This window comes from Silurus aristotelis (genome assembly GCF_946808225.1).
Source record: "Silurus aristotelis genome assembly, chromosome: 4".
In the NCBI taxonomy this organism is placed as follows: Eukaryota; Metazoa; Chordata; class Actinopteri; order Siluriformes; family Siluridae; genus Silurus; species Silurus aristotelis.
Window position 1 is genome coordinate 24,125,685 of NC_139577.1, and position 25,938 is coordinate 24,151,622.

General features: G+C 38.8%; 1 protein-coding gene across 2 annotated transcripts in view; it reads left to right on the forward strand.

Annotated features, from left to right (window-relative positions):
* The window catches only part of marchf5 (membrane-associated ring finger (C3HC4) 5), a 33,915-nt gene that overhangs the window by 2,782 nt on the left and 5,195 nt on the right, over nt 1–25,938 (forward strand). For both annotated transcript variants that reach the window (XM_083538465.1, XM_083538464.1), the window contains exons 2-3: nt 14,915–15,117; nt 25,730–25,860. In XM_083538465.1, the coding sequence (XP_083394591.1) occupies nt 14,915–15,117; nt 25,730–25,860 (334 nt within the window). The remainder of the gene's footprint in view (nt 1–14,914; nt 15,118–25,729; nt 25,861–25,938) is intronic.

Here is a 25,938-nt window from a genome sequence, read left to right on the forward strand (position 1 = left end):
CGGCATTTGGCAGACGCCCTTATCCAGAGCGACTTACAACTGAGCGTTTTTTTTTTTTTCAAGGGGCCAGCAGTGGCAGCTTGGTGGTGGTGGGATTTGAACCTGTGATCTTCTGATCCAAAGCCCAATGCCTTAACCACTGAGCTACCACCTCCCGTCATGTTAAGGAGCAATTTAGTTCCCGAGACCACATCAGTACTATCAATTGTTCTCTCACTGATCTGTCCTCCTTGATTGTGTACTGAGGTTAATAAACAGCTTTTCACGTTATTGAGTGGGAAAAAAAACTGAAAGAACAAAGTCATCTCTCTAGAAAACTTTTCTATATTCTAGCATTATAAAGCACTGACACTGGAATCTCCTTTTAGAAACATTCATTCCATTGCATACTCCTTCCAAAAATTGATAATTACTTACTGATAACAATTAAGTATAAAGTCAACCCCCTATAATCCGCGAAATTCGCGGCTCGGAAAATTAGTGGGTTCTCATTTGGAACCTAATTTACAGCAAGTTGTGGATTATCGTAAAATTCGCCGGAAATCTGTAGAGGGACCGAATGTTCAGGAACGTTAGGAATAACATTTTAAACTGTTTTCACGGACAAATTTTTTTTTTTTGGAAACACATTATTGTATTAAAGTGACATAATGTCTAGCTGAATTCACTGAGGTACCATAGGGGCTGTGGGGGTGTGTCCAAAATTCGACTGCATTCTATTACATAACACATGAGAACTTGGGTAAGTCGCCACTATAACTGCAACATGAACAAGTGAAACATATTCAAGAGTAGATATAAGTGTATTATAAGTGTTCCTAAAAAAAAAAAAATCTGTTCAATCTAGCGCTAACGTAACCAAATGTTGCCCAATAACTAAGGTATTGTCATCAAAATGCTTTTAAGACATGAAGCATTTGAAGGTTAATGGTCATGTTTCATACCAATCACTACACAACCTTCTGTAGTAATTCTATTTCCAGTGCTCTGGTTGCTAGTGAACACAAAAAAAAAAAAAAAAATTTAATTAAGGTTGTAACTTTGTACTTTATAACCTCTGAATATGAAAAAAATCCAGATGACTGTCCTTTGAAATTGGAATTCCCATTTGGAAAGTTGAGATGGTCTCTTCATCCCTGAGCAAGTAACGTAAATTCAGCATGGCTGCTTAGAGTATAAACAGTAAACAAAGTAGCACCTCTGCCTCCCACACCAATATGAGGGTCTTTCCCTAACTGGTGTCAACAGCAATAAACTGAAAGTTAGTTGCAGTATGTTGACATGGTTTGTAAAGGTTAGAGTGGAAGAAAATTAGTGTCCTTGAAGTTCTGGCTTCCCACTTTTGAGAAGTTGGATGCAGCATGAGGCACATCATGCCCTTGTGGCTTTTTATATTCAGTATAATCCTATATATCTTATACACACTGCCAAAATTTCCCTAAATTTTCACAAGGCTTAGATGCTGTCTGGGGTGTGGTGATGTTTGGGGAGTTTTTAAAATATGCAAATAAATAATAATTTTTTTTTTTTTGTTATTACCATATTTGTGAAAAAAAAAATGCTGATTGGGAGTCAAAAATCTGTTAGTTTTACCAAATAGCATGTTTGAGATTATTCCCTATAACAATACACCACCTTTAAATAATATTTCAACCAAATCATATTTAACAAACAAGTTATGACACAATCTGCTACACTTTATTTCATAAAAACGAAATGCAGATTTTGTAGGCAAGCAAGACAACTCGCACTGCGTGACCATCCAGATGAGGACTTGCATCAGTGTCTGCGACTGGTTCTCAAACTACACTACAGGAACGGAAAGAAACTATTTCTGTCAGGGACAGTCGCGGGGAAATAACACACCACCCGCAAGTATTTGGAGAAGAAGCAACCAAAAGCTGTGTTCACACACCTTTTTCTGAAGTGGTCAGCACCTGTTTTACATAATAATCTTATGGAGTGGTCTGTGTTTTTCTATAAAAAAAAATGCCCTGAGCTCCTTATGGGATGCTCTCAATCGCAAGTGTATTTTAGATTTAGATCCTATGACATAACCTGCTGTTTCTATCAGAAAGGCATTGCATGTGAACACAGCCTAAATTATCTTTTCATCTTTATGATGTCTCTATGATGTCAACAACAAATGAAACACTAACGCAAAAAGTTGTTCAAGTTTAACCAATAGATTTTACATTTTTTGTCAACACAAAGAATGACCTGTTGTTTTTAGGTCCTCCCTGATTTCACGTCTCACTTTTATTTTAGCTTTAGGTGCTCTACGTAGGCACTTGCATGCTGTGCCTTATCCTTTATAGGGAAAATTCTGTAATCCTTTCTGAAGTAAAGCCTGCAACACAGCAAATTGATAAACTGTGCATAGTGGCAGTTAGCAACCCCACAACCAGACAGGTTCTGCAGTGTTTTCCATGTTTATTCAGTTAAGCTTATTTAAATATAGAACTAAGAAGTGTACAGGATATAACTAACATTGGTGCATCCTTAATCAGCATGACAGCTTGCGTTGTCAGCGGCATTTAATGCATGAAATGTTAAATTACTTAATTTAAAATTTTAAACCAACCTCTTATGGGTTGTAAATTAATGTTCCATATTTAAACGAGTCAGAAGTGAATAAGTTTATACAGTAATATCGTACTCTGGTGCTCTGGCTGGTGAGCATTTTAAACAATGTTTGTCCAGTGCTAAATAACTCCAAAGGCATTTGATAAACATTGTAAGTGGACAGGTTAAAATGCACCACTACTGTAGCCACCCTACTGCTACATCATTATCGAATGTTCTGCCTTCTTGTTTGTCATCTTGGGTTGTTTAAATATAGCAGGCCTTTGGCAAGGGCTGTGACTCCGGTCATGTTGCAGCAACGAGTTATCGATTTGCTGCACGTCTTCTCGGCCTGTGGTGCTGCAATACACTTCTGCATCCTGACCTTGTCTCCACATTGGGTTTATTTATTCTTTCTAATCTTTTTCTTCTCTTTTTCACCGAGTCCTATTTTTCCCCCCGCATGCTCCATGTTCACATCCGTGCTCTGCAAAACAAGCCAAACAGCCGAGCCGGGGACTGGTTAGAGTGTACAAACAGTAAAAAAAAAAAATAATAAAGTTTACTGTTCCACTTGAAAAGCCAAGTTTGTACTGCAGTGCATAGCACAAGTGTCCTGCCCACATCTGCATTTCAAGATATTAAATTCATGAGATTATTTTAACTGATTGGCAGAGAATAAATACAAATTTTCTTGTCTCCCTTTTGTTCTACTTTCGTGCAAGCCTTTGCTTCTCACCTTGATGTAAAGGTTTTGTGCACACGGCTTTCTGTTAACAGTGGAAAAAAGTGTTCCTGAGCATAATGTTTCCTCTGCTGCTGTGAGTCACTCTGAAAAGCCTGTAATGGTCTTTTCAGTCATTTACATTCAGAGCTGACCTGATCTTTGTGGGGTGGGGTGGGGGGGGCTGTCTTATGGGTACCTAATATTCCACATCAGATGCGTCACACCAGCTTTAGACCTAAAGGTAGTGGTGGCCGGCGAGAACCAGCAGCCAATCAGGGGACACAGGGAGTCTCTATTTAAAAATTCTAATTAAACAAGCAAAGACCCACAGAATGTACATGTGTAAATTGATGTAAATATAAATGGCAAGAAGAAAGGACAGGTGGAGTTTATATTATTTCTTAGCAAAGATAATTTGTATTATCGCCCAGTTGTTAGGTTGGTTTTAGCTGTTTGGCTTACCTGTTGTGTGTTATTACTGTCTGTATTTGTTTTTCATATTTTGTTTATTCAGTCAAGTCCAACGGTTTCTGCCATTTGTGGTGCATTTGACTTATCCTGGGCTCACACTCTTCGATTTTTATTAGTCTTTTGCAATTGTTGCTTGTCAGACTGTACAAACATGATCCCCACGTCTCACTGTGGGGTCTAAGTTGACGTAATTTTGGACTGTACGACAGTCAAAACTGACACGCACAAGAAAAAGACTCAGAAGTTGCATCACACGTTCAGTCTTGTGTTCTCTCGCTAATGGTAACTAGCAGCAAGCAAAAACTATCTGAAGCATTTTTTTTTTTTTTCACCCTAATACACTGTTTTTTCCTTCAAAACTCAATACGTTTCTCTACTTGCTGTACTGTTTACTTGACTCGTTTCAACATTTTCAGCGGAGTTTCATTTTCATTTCAACGTCGCGTCATCATGTTCAGTCCTCCTATTCTTTATTGGTTCGATTTTAGCTTCGGATTATAGGAACTTTTTAGTATTTTCTAAATTTCTCAGACAACCCAAATCGTGGCTAAAATATGTGTAAGCGCAGCATTGAGCAGATTTGTGTATATTTATTCTCTCATTATTCTGTGCTGGCTAGCATAATCAACAGGTCAGCTAGTGACTTCACTGTGTTTTACGGCCTTCATTTCTTTAAAGCGAATGTGAGTCAGTCATGTAAAAATGCTCTTAAGTCATTCCCATGTCAGCACCTCTTTTATTTTCCTCTTTGACATCAACAGAACAAGTAAATGAAACTTGTCAACATGATGTCCTCTGTCCTGAAAAACTGTCCTGCATTGAAGATTTATAAGTCTTTACTTAACACGACCCCTTTTATAGAGTTGAATTATATTTTGCCATTATAAAACTTGACAAAATAGATTCACAGTGTTAAATAAAATGTGTGCTAATCCTAGTGCAACGCTCTCTGTACTGCCCCGTTACTAACCCCTGCCACGTGCAACAACTGATAACAGCAGGGTGCTATGTCATAGGCAGTGAGTAAAAGGTTAATGTGAGATGGACTCCATCAGCTCAGGGCAGAAGGCTGAGAAGAGCTTGTATCAAGGCCTGCCACCTCCAGCTGCTTTCCTCTGCAATGCAGACTTTCACTTTCAGGAAGGAGAGAGCCATGCCTGAATCCTCTCTGACCTTTCACAGTAGCACTCCTCACACACAAGTCTTTATTTTCCTTTATTTAGAAAGCTAGCGGCCATTTATTGTAGGTTTGCGTTGTCTACGCACCTGCTTTATCACAGTAAAATTGCGTCTACTGGGGAGGCATGTTTTATTTTTTATTTTTATTTTATTGCAGCATGGTTCCAGTCTAGAAAATAAACTGGAAATGGTTGTAATTGGGTTTTGTATAAGGGCACTTATCCCTTATGATGGAACAAGAATGATTGATTTTGTTCTACTATCCTTTATTAAACTCTCTATAATATATTCTGCTGATAAATGTCATTACAATTATTTGATTCTATATGATCAAACCATGCACCTGTTCAGGCTTTTGAGTTGAGCTTTTGAAACGCATACAGGATACATGAAAGGAACAGGATGTTATTCATGCCCAGGTGTGTCAGTAACAGTCCTGAGAAACCAGCCAGTTTCATCCCGCTATAAATAAAAAAAACCAATCAAACACAAGAAGAATGAAGCGCCAGAACAGGCAAAGCATTGTATAACGTCTTTTACAGAACACTGATTTTATTTAGCATCTACAATTTCATGCCCATCTAAACTGAACGAAAGTGAAGAAATTACAGGGATAATGTCAGATAAATGCCTATAAATACAGTCACATAAAACTCACTTGCATGGGTCATACATTTGTCTTTTGTAAAAAAAAAAGAAGAAAAATCCTTGATTCTATTTAGGCTGTATAATATTAGACTGTATGAAGGGTAGCAGTATACATCATACGCACCCGAGTTAACACTCGGTGTTGTGTATTTATAAAAACGTAGCACTTTTTGGAGGATAAAATCAAGTATTAAGTGATTGAACCTTTTTCTCAATTCTTATGACAGACCAATTTTATATTACTTTTGCCTCGCAGGTAGAACGTGATATGTAGAGGGTCTTGTGACATTCCTGTGGGGTCGTGTGTGGGTTTTGGGGGTTGGGCTCTTGAGGGGAGCACAGCTGTCTCTACAAGTCAACTGTAGCCAACTATCCAACCCTGATTTGCTTATGTGACAGCAATTAGAAGATTTTTTTTTGTATGCGACTGTTTTACTTCTGCAGATTGTTTATTCATATGCTGAGACGTTAAGTTTTTCATTGGATGTTTACACTCAGCCGATTATTTGGGTTGCTGTCCTTGTTGGTTTAGTTTTGTAAGTTCTTCAAATATGCCAAATGCTTTACACAGTCGGTTTTGTAAACTTTTTATTTGCCCAGGTCAAGTTCAGAGCAGACTTTAGATCTCAATTCTTGTGGATTGTGTTTTTGCCTGAGGGATATGTCAGAGAGAGCAGGAGATTTAGGGAAGCCCTTTTGATGAGGTTCTTCAGAGATGCAACTTAAGAATAAGAAGTGGTTTATTTATAGGTTGTGAGTTCAAATCACACAACGGACAAAGAACCACTGTTGAGCCCCATTCACCCTATAGCTCAACTGCTCAGCTCTGTGTGGACCCTTATATTTAAATCATGATTACATTCTGTGACTATGCTCCCAATTTTCCTCAGGTAACATCCTAAAGCATATAAAATATGAGCTGTTGTTTTTTAGGGCTATTTGCTCCAGAGACCTAAAAGATGTAGCTACTCTTATCTGTGTAGTGTAACTTGGCTGCAGCTGAGCAAAAAAAAAATGGTGAGCAGGATCATTTTTCTGGCCTGCAGATGCTATCTAATAGACCCTTAGGGTTATATCCTGCACATGCTGAAATGTTAATGGTAATCTAGAGGTCTGGGACCTTAATTTTGAATGCGAGAGTGAGATCGCTCTTCTTACTAACAATGCTGATTGTAATGAGGTTTAGTGTCAAAATAGAAAGTAGAATTGTTCTCCAGTGGGAACCCACCCCCCCACACAAACACACAGGTACAGTGATTATTTTAGAGGCTGTGGTTCTTGGTTCTTGCCTCCTGATCAGTTTTTTTTTTTTTTTTGTACCTGGCTCAACAAAAATAAATGGTGGCAAAGGGAAACCATGATTAATCCTGTGTTGAACTAAAAAAAAATTAAGGAAATTCTCATTAAATGTTATTGATATGCAAAATGTCTGTGATATGCTTAAAGGTATGATGCAATATTCTGTTATAAACCCCCTGGTTTGGTGTGGAAATAAAGGGTATTTACCCTATCGGCAGAATGAAGGTTGGAGCTAGAGCTTTTGAGGGGTTGTTGCCGTCATCTAATAGTAACCAAATAAAGGGCCAGAGTTCAGTATAGTTTGGTGTTTTTCCTCACAGGCACTCGCCAAACCTGCTAATTACCTGCTGAGTCGAATCAAATGTCTTTAAGCAGGGAAATCACCCAACACTACTGGAAGCTTGCTTGTTGCACAGTTTGCGAGAGGCAGTCACTTTTGAATTCTCCGTGGAGAAAAAACCCTGAAAAGGCCCTCTGAAAAGTTGAACTTAAAACAGGTTTCAAATCGCTCAGTACTATAAAAGAGTACATTAATAGACACTGCAAGTGTTTTTTTGTTGTTGTTTCCCCCCCCCCCCCCCCCACACAGCATCACAGATCTCAGGGAAAGTCCTAACACTGTTTTTTAAACCCATTCATTATTCATTACATGTGAAATCTATGAAGGCATATAAATATAGGGTGCGTTTGTCAACGTTTTCAGAAAGACACCTAGTTGCTAAACAATATTGAAATGATTTGATGTACTTTAGTTGACCAAAAAGAATTTTTGGAATCATTGGAATTTTTTATATTGTAAGTGGGAGTGCTGGTGTATAAGCCGAGTCCCAGTGTGGTTTTAATGAATATCAGCAGAACGCTGCTTGTTTAATCAAACTAGGGCCCAGACTAAACAGTTATATGTAGTAAAAACAATGACTTTAGGAACTTATCTTTCACTATTATAATGGGCAAACTCCATTTTTAGAGCCTTTGTTAAAAAATAATTTATATTTTAATAAATCTAATAAATGTTAACATCTAGTGTAATACAGGATTACTGTTCTTCAGCTTTGCTTTGAACATGAGAGAACATTACCTTTCTTTTCTCATTCCTCCCCTTGTACTTTTGCTGTAACCAATCCCGCTCCTGAGAAGAACACTGTGTGCCGAGCTGCTCCACAGGCTCAGATCTGCACCGGGGAGACACAATACACTTTACTGCTAATCTAAAACTCGACTTTAGTCTTGTCTCGAAAAGCCTTAGCTTTCTGACTCATGTTATGAGAATTTAGTTATAGTTGTTCAGGTCTTTAGATCGTACTGTTCGGCTGTATTGAGTGGAAACCGCAAGACGGGCCACTTATCTGCCCTGCTGTTTGAAATTCAACAGAGATGAATAAGTTCCCACAGTCATTAAAGTTGTACCTTTTGATTTAACACCGTGATACTGGCTTTTAATTTACTATGATTTGTACTGGGCTAAAGGAGCTGGCATTTTTGTGTGTGAATTTACTCCTAATTCTGAGGCAAGAAGAATTGTATTACAGGCTTTGTGGTGTGTCCCATCTATGCAGTATTGCCTTTTGTATGTCTGGGTTATTTTTTTTTCCTTTACTAGTAAACAAGTACCAGAATACAGAATGAGGCTAAATTGTGAAATGTTTGTGATAAAACATAAAATCTAAAGTCTTCATTAGACTGTTTTCTTGCAGCCGATTTTAAAGATTACAACAATAAAATCATAAAACGTGTTCGTCATGCGAGATTGTATAATGAAGATTCTTTAATGCTATACTTAATCAGTCATTATCATCTGACCAACTTGTGACAGCCATGGAGTTTTTCAGCACAGAAACTTTGAATGTTCCTTACTGGTCAGCTTTTCTTTGAACATGAGGTTCATCATTCAGTTAACCCTCAGAACTGAAGTGCCCTGAGGTAATTTTTGGGAAAAGGAACAGGAACAGAAAATGACCTTTGCCTAGCAAAGAATTACCCAGTTCAGATTTGTGGCAGTCTGGACCATTCTATTAATAATAAGGAGTAAAATATCCCCAATTATACATATATAAATGTATAATTGTTTTAAATCCTAGAACATAGTTTTTGCGTTCATGGTTAAGACTGGTGCGGAATTGGTTTTACATTTCTGAAAATGTTGCGTGAAATTCAATAAGGGAACAGAAATGTTGTCACAGGGCAAAATGTCTCAGAACATTTACCTATAAGACTTTTAAAATATGTCCTTTCTCAGTATATGATGTTTGTATTGTATGGCGTCTGTGTGTTCTCTGACAGAGGTTTGCATTTCACAGCGTGGATTGCATTTCTGCTCTTCTCTGTCCAGAAGTTGTCACGAGGAAGGCAGAGTTACGGGAACAAACATAAGAGAAGCTTGGGGGACAAGGACCTTTTTTTTTTGTGTTGTTCCTCATTCTGTATCTAGCAAAATTTACCGTTCACTCCCATGTTTGTTTATTTAGAGAGCTGTTTGCCCGGAAGGATTTTCTGCCATTGAACCCCCCCCCTCCGGTGCTTTATGGATTGGTTCAGTGACTAGATGCAGATCCCAAGACATATGAGTGCCAGTATTTTAGCTTGTTTAGTGATGACTTCATTTTCCCATGGGGGGAAACTGCAAACATCGGTCATTTACACTTTCTCTAAATGATCTTATGTTCTAGAAAGCATTTTCATGATGGCTCATTGAATCCTAGTCAGATGACAACACTTCTGTTATTTGGTCTCATGGTGTCACCTCATGGCCTTTGGACCCAGCAGTACTAGAGGTTAATAGTTTGTCAGATAAGACTCGGGTTGTGCTAAGTCATTTGAGCGGCTCTGCTGTTCATGTTTAATTCAGAAGCATTGGATGGAAAGAATCACCTGAGAGAATGTTCATGAGAGATGGAGTGCAGCGACTGTCCTCCTGTCGCAGCACCAACTGGGGCGGACAATACTGACAGAGAACCAGAGATTTGCCCTGCATTATTTATAGCAAGGCTGAGCTTTGAATTATAAATGGAGTAGTATGCGATTGGGCTGCGGCATGTCTGACTCTCCATTAACATCCCGTAGCAGGCTGTGAAACCTCACCCCAGTGTGGGCGGAGAGCATATAGAGAAAGGAGACTCCCCGCTGAGGAATGGCCCGAGAGAGAGAATGTGACTCGTAGTTTAAAATCAAAAGCATGTATCTGTGTACATTTATAAAGGTTTTCACTTGCACCACTTGTTTTTTTGTCATATGATTTTGAAATTAAATCCAAAATTAAACCTTACAAGTCAAACGTTTCCCGATAAACATTCCTACCTCAGAATTTCATTGTCTTTATTTTAGAGTTGTGATGCACAGTCATGATGTTATTTTTAAACATCCTCCAGCTTATGTGTAATCATTAAACGAGGTATTCTGCATATTGGATACTTTCCACTTAATTGGGGTCATGTGGGCCACATCCGTACAAGAGCTCAAAATAGCGTCTGCCTTCCTGCGTATCTGCACACATCGCGTTTATTTTGATTTGCGTTTTCTGTTCCCACGCTCTCCAGTAATTATTGTTTAGGTGGATATTGTACACATACTGGAGATTAATCATTGTTTCGATAAACCAGTGAAATACCAACTCAAGGTTCAGTGTAATTACAGAAACGGGAATCTAAATGTGACGGTGCGGGAATGAAAACAAACAGCTCATAAAACTGGACTGCCAGCACACAACTGGGGCATGATGGATTCAAATATACCTAACAAGGGGGAAACAAGTTCCTTAACGTTTACTAGTACACAGGGTTTCCACGGGGTCTTAAAAAGTCACAAATTTTAAAGGAAATATTTTAGGCCTTAAACTCTTAAATTCTTTGTTCTGGGTCCTAAATAATTTTAAACGGGTCTTAATTTTTCGAGGACTATGTAACTACCTCTAATGCTCACTGAAACGTTCATGCAGCACTGTTTTTGTTTGTTTGTTTCTGTAGTGTTGTGGTTCTGTCTTTCGCCAGTCCTAATATAATTTGCTGTATTATTATTATTATTATTATTGCTACTACAAATGCGACCAAATGACAGCAGCCATTCAGCATTCTGTACCACAGACGTAAAACTGATTTTATTTTTCAGCTATGGCTAAGTGAAAATTTTACAATACTTGGCTTAAAAATCTTTTATTTAAGGCTTGGTTCAGGCCAGTTGCTAACAAGGTTTTTCTGTGTTTTTGATGTTGTGAAAAAGATTTAAAATTTAATTCTTAATGATATAAAAAGGGTTGTAAACGGTCTTGAATTTGACATGCAGAAACCCTGGTATAGTATTGCATTTTTTTTTATAACAGCATTATTATGTTGAGAGTTTCTAAAAGAAAAGGCCATGAGCAAACAATCAACAAAAAAATTATAATCAATATGTGTTGCATAAATCTGATTGATTAGATTTTTTTCTTTATAAAATGTTATTTTATTATTATTTAACCAAGCCGGCATTTTATTTGAAATTGTTTTAAAAAAGTAAACTGTTCAAATGTTAATAATGATAAACTGCGTTAATAAGAAATGACAATTTTGTTTTGCAATTCTTTCCCCTAACGGTACCAAAATTGAACTGAAGCGTGACTTAAAAACCAAGATGCATGCCGAACCGTAAATTGTGTTACACCCCTAAAATCTAATTATTACTGCTAAACAACTGCCAGTCTTTCGATCAGTAAGCCATAATGCGGCAACAGGGGTAGAAATAAGGTGTGCTTGCAGCAGTGGTAGATGGATAGTAATCTATTTTGTAAGAAGATTTATTTCAAATTTATTCACAATTTGGTTAATTTGAATGCAGCCTGTGTCTCTCTGCTGAGAAACAGGGAGTCCAGACAGTGGGGATTGCAATATCTGGAAGAATTGCAGCATGATGTAAAAAGGATTACTGGAGTGAAAAAATTGGACAGTTCTATTTGAAAATGCATTTTAATCAGAATTTATGAAATGGCACTGTTGAAGTAATCGTCCTTTCATGCACCACAACCTACAGTGAAACTGACATAATAGCATGACCGGATTACAGTATCTCAGAAAAGTGACTACACACACCTCACTTTTCAGCAACCATTTTAGTGTATTTTCTCAAGGGACGATACTATAGAAACAACACTTTAATATATTTGAGTCAATTTGCAGTTTGTACTGCAGTACAGATTTACTGTCTCTGAAAATAAACAAGATATTAGGAACCAACCCCAGCCATTAGAGTTGCACAAGCCCTAGTGCTGGTCCCAAGCCCGGATAAATGGGGAGGCGTAAAAACGTGCCAAATCAAACATGCGGATGGTCAGCTGTGGCGACCCCTAACTGGAGAAGCCTAAAGAAAATTTTATTAGGCATCAAAAATGAGCACACCCTTAGCCACACCGTTCACCATGCAAAGCTACATGTCCTATTTATCATGTTCATGTTTTTGTCTGCTTGACAGGACCATAAAAATGTATTAAAGCAGTTCAAATTTGGTGCTTTGAGTACAATTCTCTCATACTGACCACTGGATGTTCAACATGGCACCTCAGGGCAAAGAGACTTTCTGAGGATTTGAGAATTAGAATTGTTGCCCTCCACAAAGGTGGCATAGACTATAAGAAGATATGTAACACCCTGAAACTTAAAATATAGTGGTCAGGTTTTCCAAGACTGGTTCCATTCGGAACAGGCCTCACAAGGGTTTATCAAAGAAGTTGAGCCCTCATGCTGTGCGTTAGGTGCAGAATCTGGCTTTAAAAAACACACATGAGTGCTGCAACAAGTCGGTTTGCAGGCAGTCATCCCAGAAGGAAGCCTCTTCTTAATAGAATAGAATAGAATAGCCTTTATTTGTCACATACATTACAGCACAGTGACATTTGTTCTTTGCATATCCCAGTTTTGCTTGGAAGCTGTGGTCAGTGCGCAGGGTCAGCCATGATACGGCTCACAAGAAAGCCTGCTAAACCTGTCCAAGAGCATGAATTACTGGAACCATGTCCTGTGGTCCAGCATGGGCTTAAATGATGTCCAGCATGTGTTGATGCCCTGGTAAAGAGTACCAAGAAAATTGTCTTGTCTACAGTCAAGCATGCTGATGGTAGCATAACATAATGGACTGGGTCTGCAGAAGTGCTGCTGGTACTGGGGAGCTGTGGTTTATTGAGGGATAAACAGCAAAACATGATGCCCTCCCTTCAGAAACTGGGCTGAACCGCAGTTTTCAACATCATAACGAAATTGTTGTGAAAGAAAGGAGGAAGACGGTGAACAATGACTTTCTTGGTATACTACTGTTTAGATACAAGCCGTGTAACAGACACTCTTTCGTTAAAGTCTGTGTAAAGTTCATTAGTTTCAGTGTAGACACCTGCGGCTTATAGACAGGTGCGGCGTATTTATGGTCAAAATAAAAATCTTTGTTAAAATTCAGTGGGTGCGGCTTATATTTTGGTGCGCTTAATAGTCCGGAAATTACGGTACTTTAAAATATATCCAGGTTTTATTTCTATAGTATTGTCCCTTGAGAAGATCTACTAAGATGGTTGCAGAAATGTGAGGTGTAAAAGTTAGTGTAAGTGTGGATGTTTTTTGATTTTTGTTTTTCTTCCTCCCAAATGATATCATCTATTGAATTTGTTTAAAAGGAATTAAAGCAGTTTGTGTAATCCTCTGTACTGTTGGTTGATATTAGTTTAGAAGTTTTAATGATGGTTTATAGAGTTTATTTTTCTTTGGTTTGCCAGATATAAACGTTGCCAAATCAGCGTTCTGTACCTTTATACAATCCATTTGGTTAGATGTTATTGCTGTGTTATGAGTTAATAATAAAAAGAGCTAAGGAGGCAAGTAAGCAATGTTACCTCAGTTCCCCACTCCAAAGCCATGTGAGCCACGGGTTTGACTCCAAAGGACTTGTCAGGTCTCTGCTACACTGAATGTAGAATTCAGTTCGTGATAACGTTTTCTGGAAATGGTGCTTTTCTGTGTAAAATCCAGAATAGCTGTGCTTTCTGGGTTATTTTGTGGAAATTTCCTTTTATTTTTTATTTGATGGATGTTTGTTAAGGCAGGAAATTGCACTTATGAAGTGGCAGGCCACAGTGCTGGCCAAATCTGCCTTGATGAATTTAATGGGTTTTCTTTTGTGTCCTCAAGTTTCCTCACATCTTTCTTCTGTTTTTTCACTCTACGGAGTTTCTCTTTGTGATGCTGAGCTTATGCTTTCTTTTTATTTTTTTATTTATTTTTTTACTTGTGCTTAGTCACTGACGCAGAATCCTGGGCTGTCCTTCCAGTGCTGCTCTGTAATGATTCTCGCTCTCATTTCGTCTTCTTTTTCATTCTGCTTCCTCCTGCTCCTGTGCTCCTCCCTTGTATTTATACTTTGTTAGGCAGATGACGATCGTTTTTGTTTCTTGTTTTTTTTTTCTTAATGTTGCAATCACTAAGTGAGCTATTAGTTGACTCATTTTTTTCTTTTGTAAGGTTATGGCTTTTTTTTGCATTTTTCACTCTTACCTCATTCTGAAATAAATGCTTGTGTTTAAAGACGTACCATACAAAACTTTTGCGAGGTCATTTGGAAGTTTCGCAAAGTGCAAACGCTGAACTCCTTTGAACTGTCATTTGTATCGTATTCTTAAGATCTAGTTCTACAGGGTTTTTAAGGAAACGTGCATCTGGAGTGGAGCCAAAATATCAACACACCCACAAGACAGTACTTTTCCCTCTCCTCCCAAACTGGCTGTGTTACTCGAATCACCGAGGGTTTATTCATAATAATAGCCAATAGTGATTCACATCCATTAAAATTTTTCCTTTTTCAGTATGCAGTTTTCTAGGTGATTTCAAACACTTTCTGGTAAAAAAAAAAAAATTACTGGAACAAACTGAAAAATAAACCTCTTGCATTGCTTTGGGGTGTGTCTTCAATGATTGCTACTATCACTGGACCTGATTCTTGCTCTGGAGCATTTTGACAGGATACTAGACCTTGTAACAGAATGTGCATTTCTCATTGTTGTCTCAACCCTCTGTTGTGCAGGAGTTGCTGGGTGTGTTTCGCCACAGATGAAGATGATCGCACTGCCGAGTGGGTGCGGCCGTGCCGATGCCGTGGCTCCACCAAGTGGGTGCATCAAACCTGCCTGCAACGCTGGGTGGATGAAAAGCAGCGGGGCAACAGCACAGCACGTGTGGCCTGTCCTCAGTGCAACGCCGAGTACCTCATTGTATTCCCCAAACTGGGTATGATTCTACTGTTTACCCTCTAAAGAGCACAATCCATTACCCAAATACACATCTGTTAGAGTCACTTTTACTTCGGTATGTTTTTGTTGTTTGTATTTTAGTGATTGATATTTCTGATACATTTAAAGCATATAGCAGACGTCCTTATCCAGAGTGACATACAAACAGCTTTCTATTCCTTTACACAATCCATTTGGTCAGATATTATGACTGTGTAATGTGTCTAATTAGTAAATAGAAAAGTGCAAAAGAGGCAGGTAAGAAATGTTACCGCAGTTCCCCTCGCCAAAGCCACGTGAGAACTTGGATAGGTGGTTGACTCCATAGGACTTGTCGGGTCTCTGACTCATTGCTACTCTGTACATTAACTGTAGAAGAGATGTTTATGACTGTGGTTTTCTCCAAACAGTGCCTCTCTGTGTAAAATCTAGAATAGCTGCTTTCCAGGTTATTTTGTGGATATTCCTGATCATTACAGTGGTATAATTTTGTCTGTCGTCAGGGACTAAAGTCCTGTCGTGAAACAACTAAAAACAAATTTTTTTGCAGTGCTATAATTTTTATTTTTGTGATTTGTTATATTTGGTATGTTTGCTTGCCACCTCCAGTTTTCACACACTGCCTGCATGCTGAAGACATAATTAGAGCCTGGAGAGCCTCATTTAAAGCCAAATTTAGCTAAAACACAGTATACAAAATATATTGCTGGTTGAGTAATGCAGAAGAATTTGGCTTCTATCAAACCTCATTTAGAGCTTAATAAAGCATGAAGTCATAGATGACTGCTGATAATAAAAACATTATTTTGAAATCTTTTTTCCCCTGGAATGGATTTGCTTCATGTTTGAGACTTGAATGTTTAAACCATTATTTTGGCCAAACGTGTAGACCAATGATTTGAAGACCAACACAACCTGCAATGAGTAAACCCAGGCATGTAATTTTAAAATATTTTGGCAGTGGAATGGAAAGCCAAGGATGAGGTGAATTTACCTTACAAATCTTGCTACTAAGACAAGGGAAGACAAAAGTGGAGAAAACACAGGTCCTATGATATTGTCAGGATGTGTGCAGGTATTAAACCAGCTTTCAGAAATATGAAGGAAAGACAGATTAAGACTATAACTCCGCAACTTTTAACAATAATGCTCATGGCTACTTGCGGTTTCAACACAGCAGCACACTAGAGCAGTACGGGATATTTGCTATGTTATGAAGCTTTAAACCATACCACTGTGGGTTCAGGGTCTTTCCCACAGGGAGGTTTTATATGTGCACCGGTGCCTCATTTCCTTATCCTTTTGTAAAGAATGTTGTCCCATGATTCAGCCTAATTGTTCTCCAGTCCTCTACAGCTTCAATCGGAATGTGACGTTCCATAATATTCAGTCGTTTTATTCCTGTGACGACTTTCCTCTCATTTTGCTTCGTTGTCGGTTTGATTCCTTAACCAAAATGGTTGTTAGGGTGTACTCAGGAACACTAAAGCTTCCTAGGAAAGAGTAATCTCTTGTGTCCATGGTGAAGTCTTTGCTGACACAACATGGTCTGTACCTGTCTTTGGTCTGTATCAAACAACCAATAAACCTGGTAGCACTTTTGAAATCCCACCACGTGTATATACACACAGGTGGGGTTTTTTTTTTCAGAGAGATTATAGTAGAACAGGAAATTATAGAGCTTCAGGCGAGGTTACTTAATCCACCCCTGCTGTTGGTTTGAGGTTTGTGCAGCCCCTGGTCAGACTTGGCGCTGATCAGAAGATAGTGTGTGTCTGTAGTGGCAGTAAACATGCAATGAGCTATTTATAGTGTGTTTGCTGTGCTGCCTGACATGATGTGTTGTATCTGGTGGACACAACTTATACCTGCATATAATGTGGTCCGGTCATCCTGATGCACTGTTTAAAACTACGTTTGCTTCTTTCTACCTCCCTTCCTTTGTTTATAATTTATTCTTTCATGCTCTATCCCTTAATTGATTTTATTTGTAATGTTTCTCACTCTTTTCAATTTCACTTTTTCTAACTTTCCCTTTGTTCTCTCTCTCTTTTTCTGTCTGCCGCCCCACGCATATACATTCCGTCATTCTCATTAAGTGACTCTGTCTGTGTATACACAACTAAATGATAGGACATAAGATATGTACCAAGGTTATATGAATCATGCCTTTCTAACTCATGTTCATGGTTAAATGCTATTCATGGTTCGGTTGATTCTCAATTGTGCTGGATTTTTTTTCATTTAAACACATTAGGGCATGTATGCTTTCAGAAAACATTGATACACTATGGATAACTATGGAAATGTTTTTACTCTAAATACAAACTGGACATTTTATACTGCACCGCACAGATGCTATCACTGATTCCATTAATCCCCTACGCCCCTAGATGAGTCTGCTTGAATTCTCTCCATCAATTTTTTCCCCCTGTGTGTTGCAGACAGTCTTTTGTGGCTTTATGCAAACGGATCGAATAACCTTCAGACTGCCTTATTAAAACCCTACTTTTTGTTCACTCTCCATTTTCCTTTATTCTTGTCTACTTGTCTGGCTGTGTCAGGCTCATTTTGGTTTATTTCTGGACAATTCTGCCTGTATCATTTCACCTCCTCGTCTGTGGCCAGCTGTGAAATTGCACTGCATGTGTACCATGTTCACCTTGCAAAAGAAAGGCGGTGGCTGGGGGACGAGGGAGACAGAATGGGTATAAAGGCTTCTTTAGTTTATTATTTTTTTTTAATAATGAATCTTTCCCTAGCCATTAAACATTTCCTTCTTCAAACTTTAATCTCTGCTAAAAAAAAATTTGATTTGGGATAAATTTTGAGAGTGAGTTCCTGTTGCTTTGCAGGAATATGCAGCTTCAGGCTTAATAAAGGGAAGATGCACACCTTCTGATCATAACTGTGTCTACCATGTGTAAGAAAATATATAAAAAAAAAAAGCATGGTCTTAAAGCTGACAATCTGACAGGTTTTAATTATTTTGCTCACCTCGTTTTCTTTTTAGCCAGATGTTCTGGTGTGAGGGCAAAGAAGAATAATGGGCTTGTTGTAAGAAGGGTCCCCGCGAGCAACTCCACCTCCTGCGTAGTTGCTATATGAACCACTCAAATTTAAGCCTAAAAATAATCAGCAGCATCCCAGCAGTCAGCAAACACAGCTGACCTTACTGATCAAAGCGCTGACAGAAAGAGAAAGGACCGTGTATAGTGCAGTCAGCTTTATGCTTTATTACAGCCCCAAGTATACCCAAAGCATTAATTATATGCTGAGTAAAATATTTCAAGAGCTGGTATACATGCAGCAGTAACAACACCTAAAATTTACAGAATTAGTTTTATTTTTATTAATTTTAAACTGAGATGTAGCAGGATGACTGGTATTCCACTCCTTGTGTGTACAGAGTGACTCCCTGCAGCAGCTCCAGAGATGTGTTCACTGTATACTAGGGCTAAAATGATCTCTTGAGCAACTTGAATAATTCGAATAATAAAAAAGCATCGAGGCATATCATTTCTTTACTAATTAAAATTGCTTCGTTTAGTCTTACACACAGAACACTGTTTCCTTAGGGACCATTATTACTGACGCACCACCCGTTAGACTCTGGATCGCTCTGGACAGGTCAAAATAGAAAACGCTGCAGAATAAAAAAATGGAGCAACACTGAGAAAACAGTGAGGTGTGAGGAGAAGATTCGGTCCAAAGAAAACAAGTTTTTAAAGTTTGGGAACATTTCAAGCACATACATACATACATACATACATACATACATACATACATACATACACATATACACACACACACACACACACACACACATACACACACACAGTGTTGTGAAAGTGTTTTCCCCTTACTGATTTCTTTTCTTCTTTTTTTTTTTTTTTTTGCATGTTTGTCACTTTAATGTTTTAGATCATCAAACTAATTTAAATATTAATAAAAGATAATCAGTGAACACAACATGCAGTTTTTAAATTGAGGTTTTTATTACTCAGGGAAAACAAAATGCAAAACTACATGGCCCTGTGTGAAAAAGTGTTTGCCCCTAAACTTAATAACTGTTTGGTCCGCCCTTAGCAGCAACAAGCGTTTGCGATAAATTGCAATGAGTCTGTTACAGCGCTATGGAGGAATTTTGGATCACTCATCTATGCAGAATTGTTGTAATTCAGCCACATTGGAGGGTTTTTGAGCATGAACCACCTTTTTAAGGTCATGCCACAGCATCTCAATAAGATTCAGGTCAGGACTTTGACTAGGCCACTCCAAAGTCTTCATTTTGGTTTTCTTCAGCCATTCAGAGGTGAACTTGCTGGTGAGTTTTGGATAATTGTCCTGCTGCAGAACTCAAGATAGTTTCAGCTTGAGGTCACGAACAGATGGCCGAACATTCTCCTTCAGGATTTTTTGTTAAACAGCAGAATTCATGGTTCCATTTATCACAGCAAGTCTTCCAGGTCCTGAAGCAGCAAAACAGCCCCAGACCATCAAACTACCACCACAAAAACTTTTAGGTTGAATTTTGTTTTTCCTCAATAATAAAAACCTTCATTTAAAAACTGCATGTTGTGTTCACTTGTTATCTTTTACTAATATTTAAATTAGTTTGATAATCTGAAACATTAAAGTGAGAAACCTGCAAAAAAACAAGAAATCAGGAAGAGGGCAAACACTTTTTCACGTGTGTGTGTGTGTGTGTGTGTGTGTATACAGTGGGTACGGAAAGTTTTCAGACCCCCTTAAATTTTTCACTTTTTGTTATATTGCAGCCATTTGCTAAAATCATTTAAGTTAATTTTTTTCCCTCATGAATGTACACATAGCACCCCATACTGACAGAAAAACACAGAATTGTTGACCTTTTTGCAGATTTATTAAAAAAGAAAAACTGAAATATCACATGGTCCTAAGTATTCAGACCCTTTGCTGTGACACTCAAATATTTAACTCAGGTGCTCTCCATTTCTTCTGATCATCCTTGAGATGGTTCTACACCTTCATTTGAGTCCAGAAATTTTTGATTATACTGATTGGACTTGATTAGGAAAGCCACACACCTGTTTATATTAGACCTTACAGATCACAATGCATGCCAGAGCAAATGAGAATCATTAAGGTCAAAGGAACTGCCTGAAGAGCTCAGAGACAGAATTGTGGCAAGGCACAGATCTGGCCAAGGTTCCAAAATTTTTTTTGCTGCACTTAAGGTTCCTAAGAGCACAGTGGCCTCCATAATCCTCAAATGGAAGACGTTTGGGACGACCAGAACCCTTCCTAGAGCTGGCCAACTGGCCAAACTGAGCTATCGGGGGAGAAGAGCCTTGGTGAGAGAGGTAAAGAAGAACCCAAAGATCACTATGGCTGAGCTCCAGAGATGCAGTCGGGAGATGGGAGAAAGTTGTAGAAAGTCAACCATCACTGCAGCCCTCCACAAGTCGGGGCTTTATGGCAGAGTGGCCCGACGGAAGCCTCTCCTCAGTGCAGGACACATGAAAAACCCGCATAGAGTTCTCCAAGATGGTGAGAAATAAGATTCTCTGGTCTGATGAGACCAAGATAGAACTTTTTGGCCTTAATTCTAAGCGGTATGTGTGGAGAAAACCAGGCACTGCTCATCACCTGTCCAGTACAGTCTCAACAATGAAGCATGGTGGTGGCAGCATCATGCTGTGGGGGTGTTTTTCAGCTGCAGAGACAGGACGACTGGTTGCAATCAAGGGAAAGATGAATGCGGCCAAGCACAGGGATATCCTGGACGAAAACCTTCTCCAGAGTGCTTTGGACCTCAGACTGGGCTGAAGGTTTACCTTCCAACAAGACAATGACCCTAAGCACACAGCTAAAATAACGAAGGAGTGGCTTCACAACAACTCCGTGACTGTTCTTGAATGGCCCAGCCAGAGCAATGACTTAAACCCAATTGAGCATCTCTGGAGAGACCTAAAAATAGCTGTCATCCAACGTTTACCGTCCAACTTGACAGAACTGGAGAGGACCTGCAAGGAGGAATGGCAGAGGATCCCCAAATCCAGGTGTGAAAAACTTGTGGCAGCCTTCCCAAAAAGACTCATGGCTGTATTAGATCAAAAGGGTGCTTCTACTAAATACTGAGCAAAGGGTCTGAATACTTAGGACCATGTGATATTTTAGTTTTTCTTTTTTAATAAATCTGCAACAGTGTCAACAATTCTGTGTTTTTCTGTCAATATAGGGTGCTATGTGTACATTAATGAGGAAAAGAAATGAACTTAAATGATTTTAGCAAATGGCTGCAAAATAAAAAAGAGTGAAAAATTTAAGGGGGTCTGAATACTTTCCGTACCCACTGTATATGTATGTTAATTATTTTAAAACTGATATTATTTATTTATATATTTGTTTTTGTTGTCTGCTTTTAAGGTTCTAACATTATGTACATCCAGAATTCCGGAACTGTTGGGTTTTCGTTTTTTAAATTTAAATAAAATGAAAACTAAAATACTTTTAAATCACACGAGCCAATATTTTATTCACAGTAGAACATAGTAAACACAAATCTTTAAACTGAGAAATTTTACACTTTTATGCACAACATTATCTTCTTTTTAAATTTGGTGCCTGCTACAGGTCTCAAAAAAGTTAGCACGGGGGCATGTTTACCATGGTGTAGCGTCTTTTCTTTTCAAAACAGTTTGAAAATATCTGGGCATTGAGGTTATGCGTTTCTGGAGTTTTGCAGTTGAAATTTGGTCCCATTCCTGCCTGATATCAGTTTCCTGCTGAAGAATGTGTGGTCGTCTATGGCGTATTTCTTGTTTAATGATGCGGCAAATGTTCTCTATAGGTGAACGATCTGGACTGCAGTCAGGCCAATTCAGCACCCGGACTCTTCTACTATGAAGCCATGCTGTTGTAATAGCTGCAGTATGTGGTTTTGCAATCTCCTGCTGAAATACACAATGCTGTGCAACAGCAAATTGAGGGGCGCATTTGTTGCTCTAAAATACCTGTTTATATACCTTTCAGCAGTAATAGTGCCTTCCAAAACATGCACGCTGACCACACTGTATGCACTTATGCACCCCTATACCATCAGAGATGATGACTTTTGAACCAGTTAACACGCTGGAACGTCTCCCTCCTCTTTAGCCTGGAGGACACGGTGTCTGTGATTTCCAACAAGAATGTCAAATTTGGACTCGTCTGAACATTTCTCCAATTTAAAACAGTAAATAAGCCTAGGCCCACAGGACACAATGCCGCTTCTGGACCATGTTCACATGCTTCCTTTTTGCATGATGGAGCTTTAGCTGGCATCTGCAGTTTGCACTGTGGATTGTGTTTACTGACAGTGGTTTCTGGAAGTATTCCTGGGTCCATTTAGTAATGTCAGTGACACAATCATGCCAACAAATGATGCAGTGTCAACTGAGGGCCCAACGACCACGGGTATCCAACAAAGGTCTTTGTCCTCCTCCCCTACGCACCGAGATTTCTCCCGCCTCTCATTATTTTGATGATATGTACTTTAGGTGATTGTTGCAATTTGATGTTAAGGAACGTTGTTCTTTAAAGGTATTCCACAATCTTTTTACGCACTCGTTCACAGATTGGAGAGCCTCTGCCCATCTTTACTTCTGGGAGATTCTGCGTCTTTAAGGCATCCCTTTTATAGCTAATCATGTTACAGACCTGATGCCAATTACCTCGATTAGTTGCTAGATGTACTTCCAACTGAATATTTTAAACATTTCCGGCTTTTTAAGCCCTTTGTTTCCCCTGTGCCAACTTTTTTTAAAACCTGTAGCAGGCATCAAATTTGAAATGAGCTCCTTAAGTGCGTAAGTGTAGAATTTCTCAATTTAAACGTGTTCTATTGTGAATAAAATATTGGCTCATAAGATTTGAAAGTTTTAGTTTTCATTTTATTCAAATATTTAAAAAAAAAGTCCCAACATTTCCAGAATTCGGGTTGTACATAAATTTTGAATGCATGCTCCATCATCAAGATCAGTGTTTCTCAAAGTGGTGTGCATGAAGCTTAACCAGTGGATCTGAGAGATTTTAGTGGAGAGAATTATCAAAGGTTATTGATTTCTTATGCTTTTAGCCTGCATGACTACGTGGGTGTATCAAATTAGTTTAATGCAAACCTTAACCCAGAAACAAGTGGATCTGCAAGTATTGTAAGTGGAAAGTTCTGATGAGGAAAGCCCTCGGGCTGCAATAATAGTTAATAGTAAAATTGTAATAAAATTTGCATGCAATTTATTGGCTCCAAAAAGTTAAGGAACCCTGACTCAAGAACGGTACATTTATAGAAGAGCGGTAGAAACTGTATTGAATTTCTTTGTCATTCTATTTGGATCGTTTGTTCTTTTTTTGTTAGCTCAGGGTGGTGCTGAACCCACTTAAAAAAAAAATTGTTAAATATGTCATCTTTGGCCAGCAGTAGAAACAAATGGCTCAGCTTTTCCTTTTTTCCAATAGCCATTAGGGATAGCTCTCACCCCCAGCCTTGCCCACAGTGCCATGCCGTAATGCTTAGATGGAGAGAAAGAAGCAGAGATTCCGGCGCTGTCATCAGAGAGGAATAGATCTTCCAGTGAGGGATATTGATTAGCTTGGCACAGGCAGGTATCATTTAAAGCACTGGCCTGCAAAATAGCGGCATTGTTGACGTCCAAATGCAAAAGCTGTCCAAGCTTTAAAATACTTAGGAGATTACATTTTTGTTAGTTTTTTCCTGAAGAGCATTTATATTGTAAATGGAGCACACACTGTTAGCTTTGGGTGTTTTTAATGAATTTATTTTCTTTTTTTTTTTTTAAAAGACTATTCAATAAGGGCTTCTTATAACTTGTTTGTAACACATGCTTTCATAGTTTCCCAAGTTACCATGCTTGTTCCAGTATATATTAAGTGAGTCATGGCAGTGGTCAGTGTATTTGACCACTCATGGTAAATGCTCATAATTAGCCACTTGGACATGATGAATATGTTTGTGTTCTTACTGTGGCTGGCAGTGAATATAGCTGTGATTTCCAAGTGCTGTCTAGAGGGCTGCAATCACCTATTTAAACCTGTAATGTGTAACTTGGGCATGTGCGTGGAGTTAATGCTGCTAGACGCTTTGTCACTGTTGTCTGTGAAAAGAAGGATATGAACTGAAAGGGAGGCGCTCACTAGTGTCTGGAGCACTTGATTCTTTCTTTGCCAGTCTGCGGTGCTATGGCAACGGTGCCACACAATCTGCTTTTAAAAGGGAAGAAGCAGCCGGGAGTTTCATTAAGACCAGTGTGTGTAGGATTAATAGCTCCATCCTTCAGTAAATCACAGCACGTCCTTGCTTTGACTTGGTCTGAAAAATAAATGTTGTTTTTTTTTCCTCAAAAACTCTTGCTTCGCTACTTGGTGAATTTTCAGCAGCCTCTTCACAGCCTGCTTGCCAAGTCTTGTGCCATTTCTAGACATTTCTAAATGTGTTAGGATCAGGGTAGGAAATCAGGTTGCCTGCTGGTAACATGGAATATGTCTTACTGAGTGAGTGTGTGTCAGAAAGAAAGCGATGGAAAGTGTAGCTCTGGATTAATTTATCTTTCGTTGATTGCAGCTTTGCTTCCGAGTGTTTTACAGTTGTCGGGTTCCACCCAACGGTATTGGTGAGAACGTTTATTATACCCGTGTATAAATTGCAAAGTAATTAGACATTCATGGAGCAACAGTCAATCAGCTTAAGCCCTAGCTGCAGTTGGTACCAGTAAATTTACATTCCATTCGATGCGATTCACTGTGTGGAATTTAGACAGAAACAGGCTTCATACATTTCCCCATTGCGTCAGTATGCATGTCATTACATTGTAATGACTGTAATGTAATGAATGTCTAATCATTTGTCTCTTTACATATTCTAACACACCCACATCAACTTAGGTAAGACATGCTAATATTTCTGATTAAATATGTTATCGAAGGAAACCATAAACTATGCAGGGCAAGGTTAGAAACCATTAGTCTAAAGAATGCAGTAGTGAAACTGCCTGAATTTCACGTGATCGGCTTGCGCAAACACACCGCAGAAGCTCACAAACATCATCCTGGTAGGCACTTACAATATAGTAATGTATTGTGGTGGTGATTCTTGTATTCTGTTCCCAACCCCAGTGCTGCAGCATTCAGTTCTGAATTCTGATATTTTTCCTTATGGTTTAGCTTATGTAAGAACTGGGCATTCCTGCTTCCTGCCAGAACTGAAATTTGTATAGTGAATAAGTTTAGCATCAGCTAGTAAACAAGAAGTGAATCTACTGAGCATGTGTCAACTGCTATGTGCCAGAAATGATTTGCTGCCCCCTGCTGGAGAGGCAGAACCGTCTGGTCATCTGGTTCTGTAATTCTTTATCTTCCTCTAATTCTTTGTAATATCATGTCCTATAAATACCTACATAGCCTGCTCATTGTCCAGTCTAAAGTCATCTAAATACATTTGTAATAAACACCTTAAAGAACAACTGAATTTCCGCTTTATATATTTGTTGAGTAAACGTTTTTGCTGTCGAATTTTTGAGGGGAAAAAAAAGGACTCTAACGTCTGTATCTCTTATTTTCCCCCTGTGCAGGGCCCATTGTGTATGTGCTGGACCTGGCAGACAGACTTATCTCCAAGGCATGCCCGTTTGCTGCAGCTGGCATCATGGTGGGCTCCATCTACTGGACTGCGGTAACATATGGAGCCGTCACAGTGATGCAGGTGAGCGCTCACGGACAAAAACCTGTTTAAATTTGCTCTCAGGATGGGGGGAAAAAAAGAGATGGAATGGACTTGTGT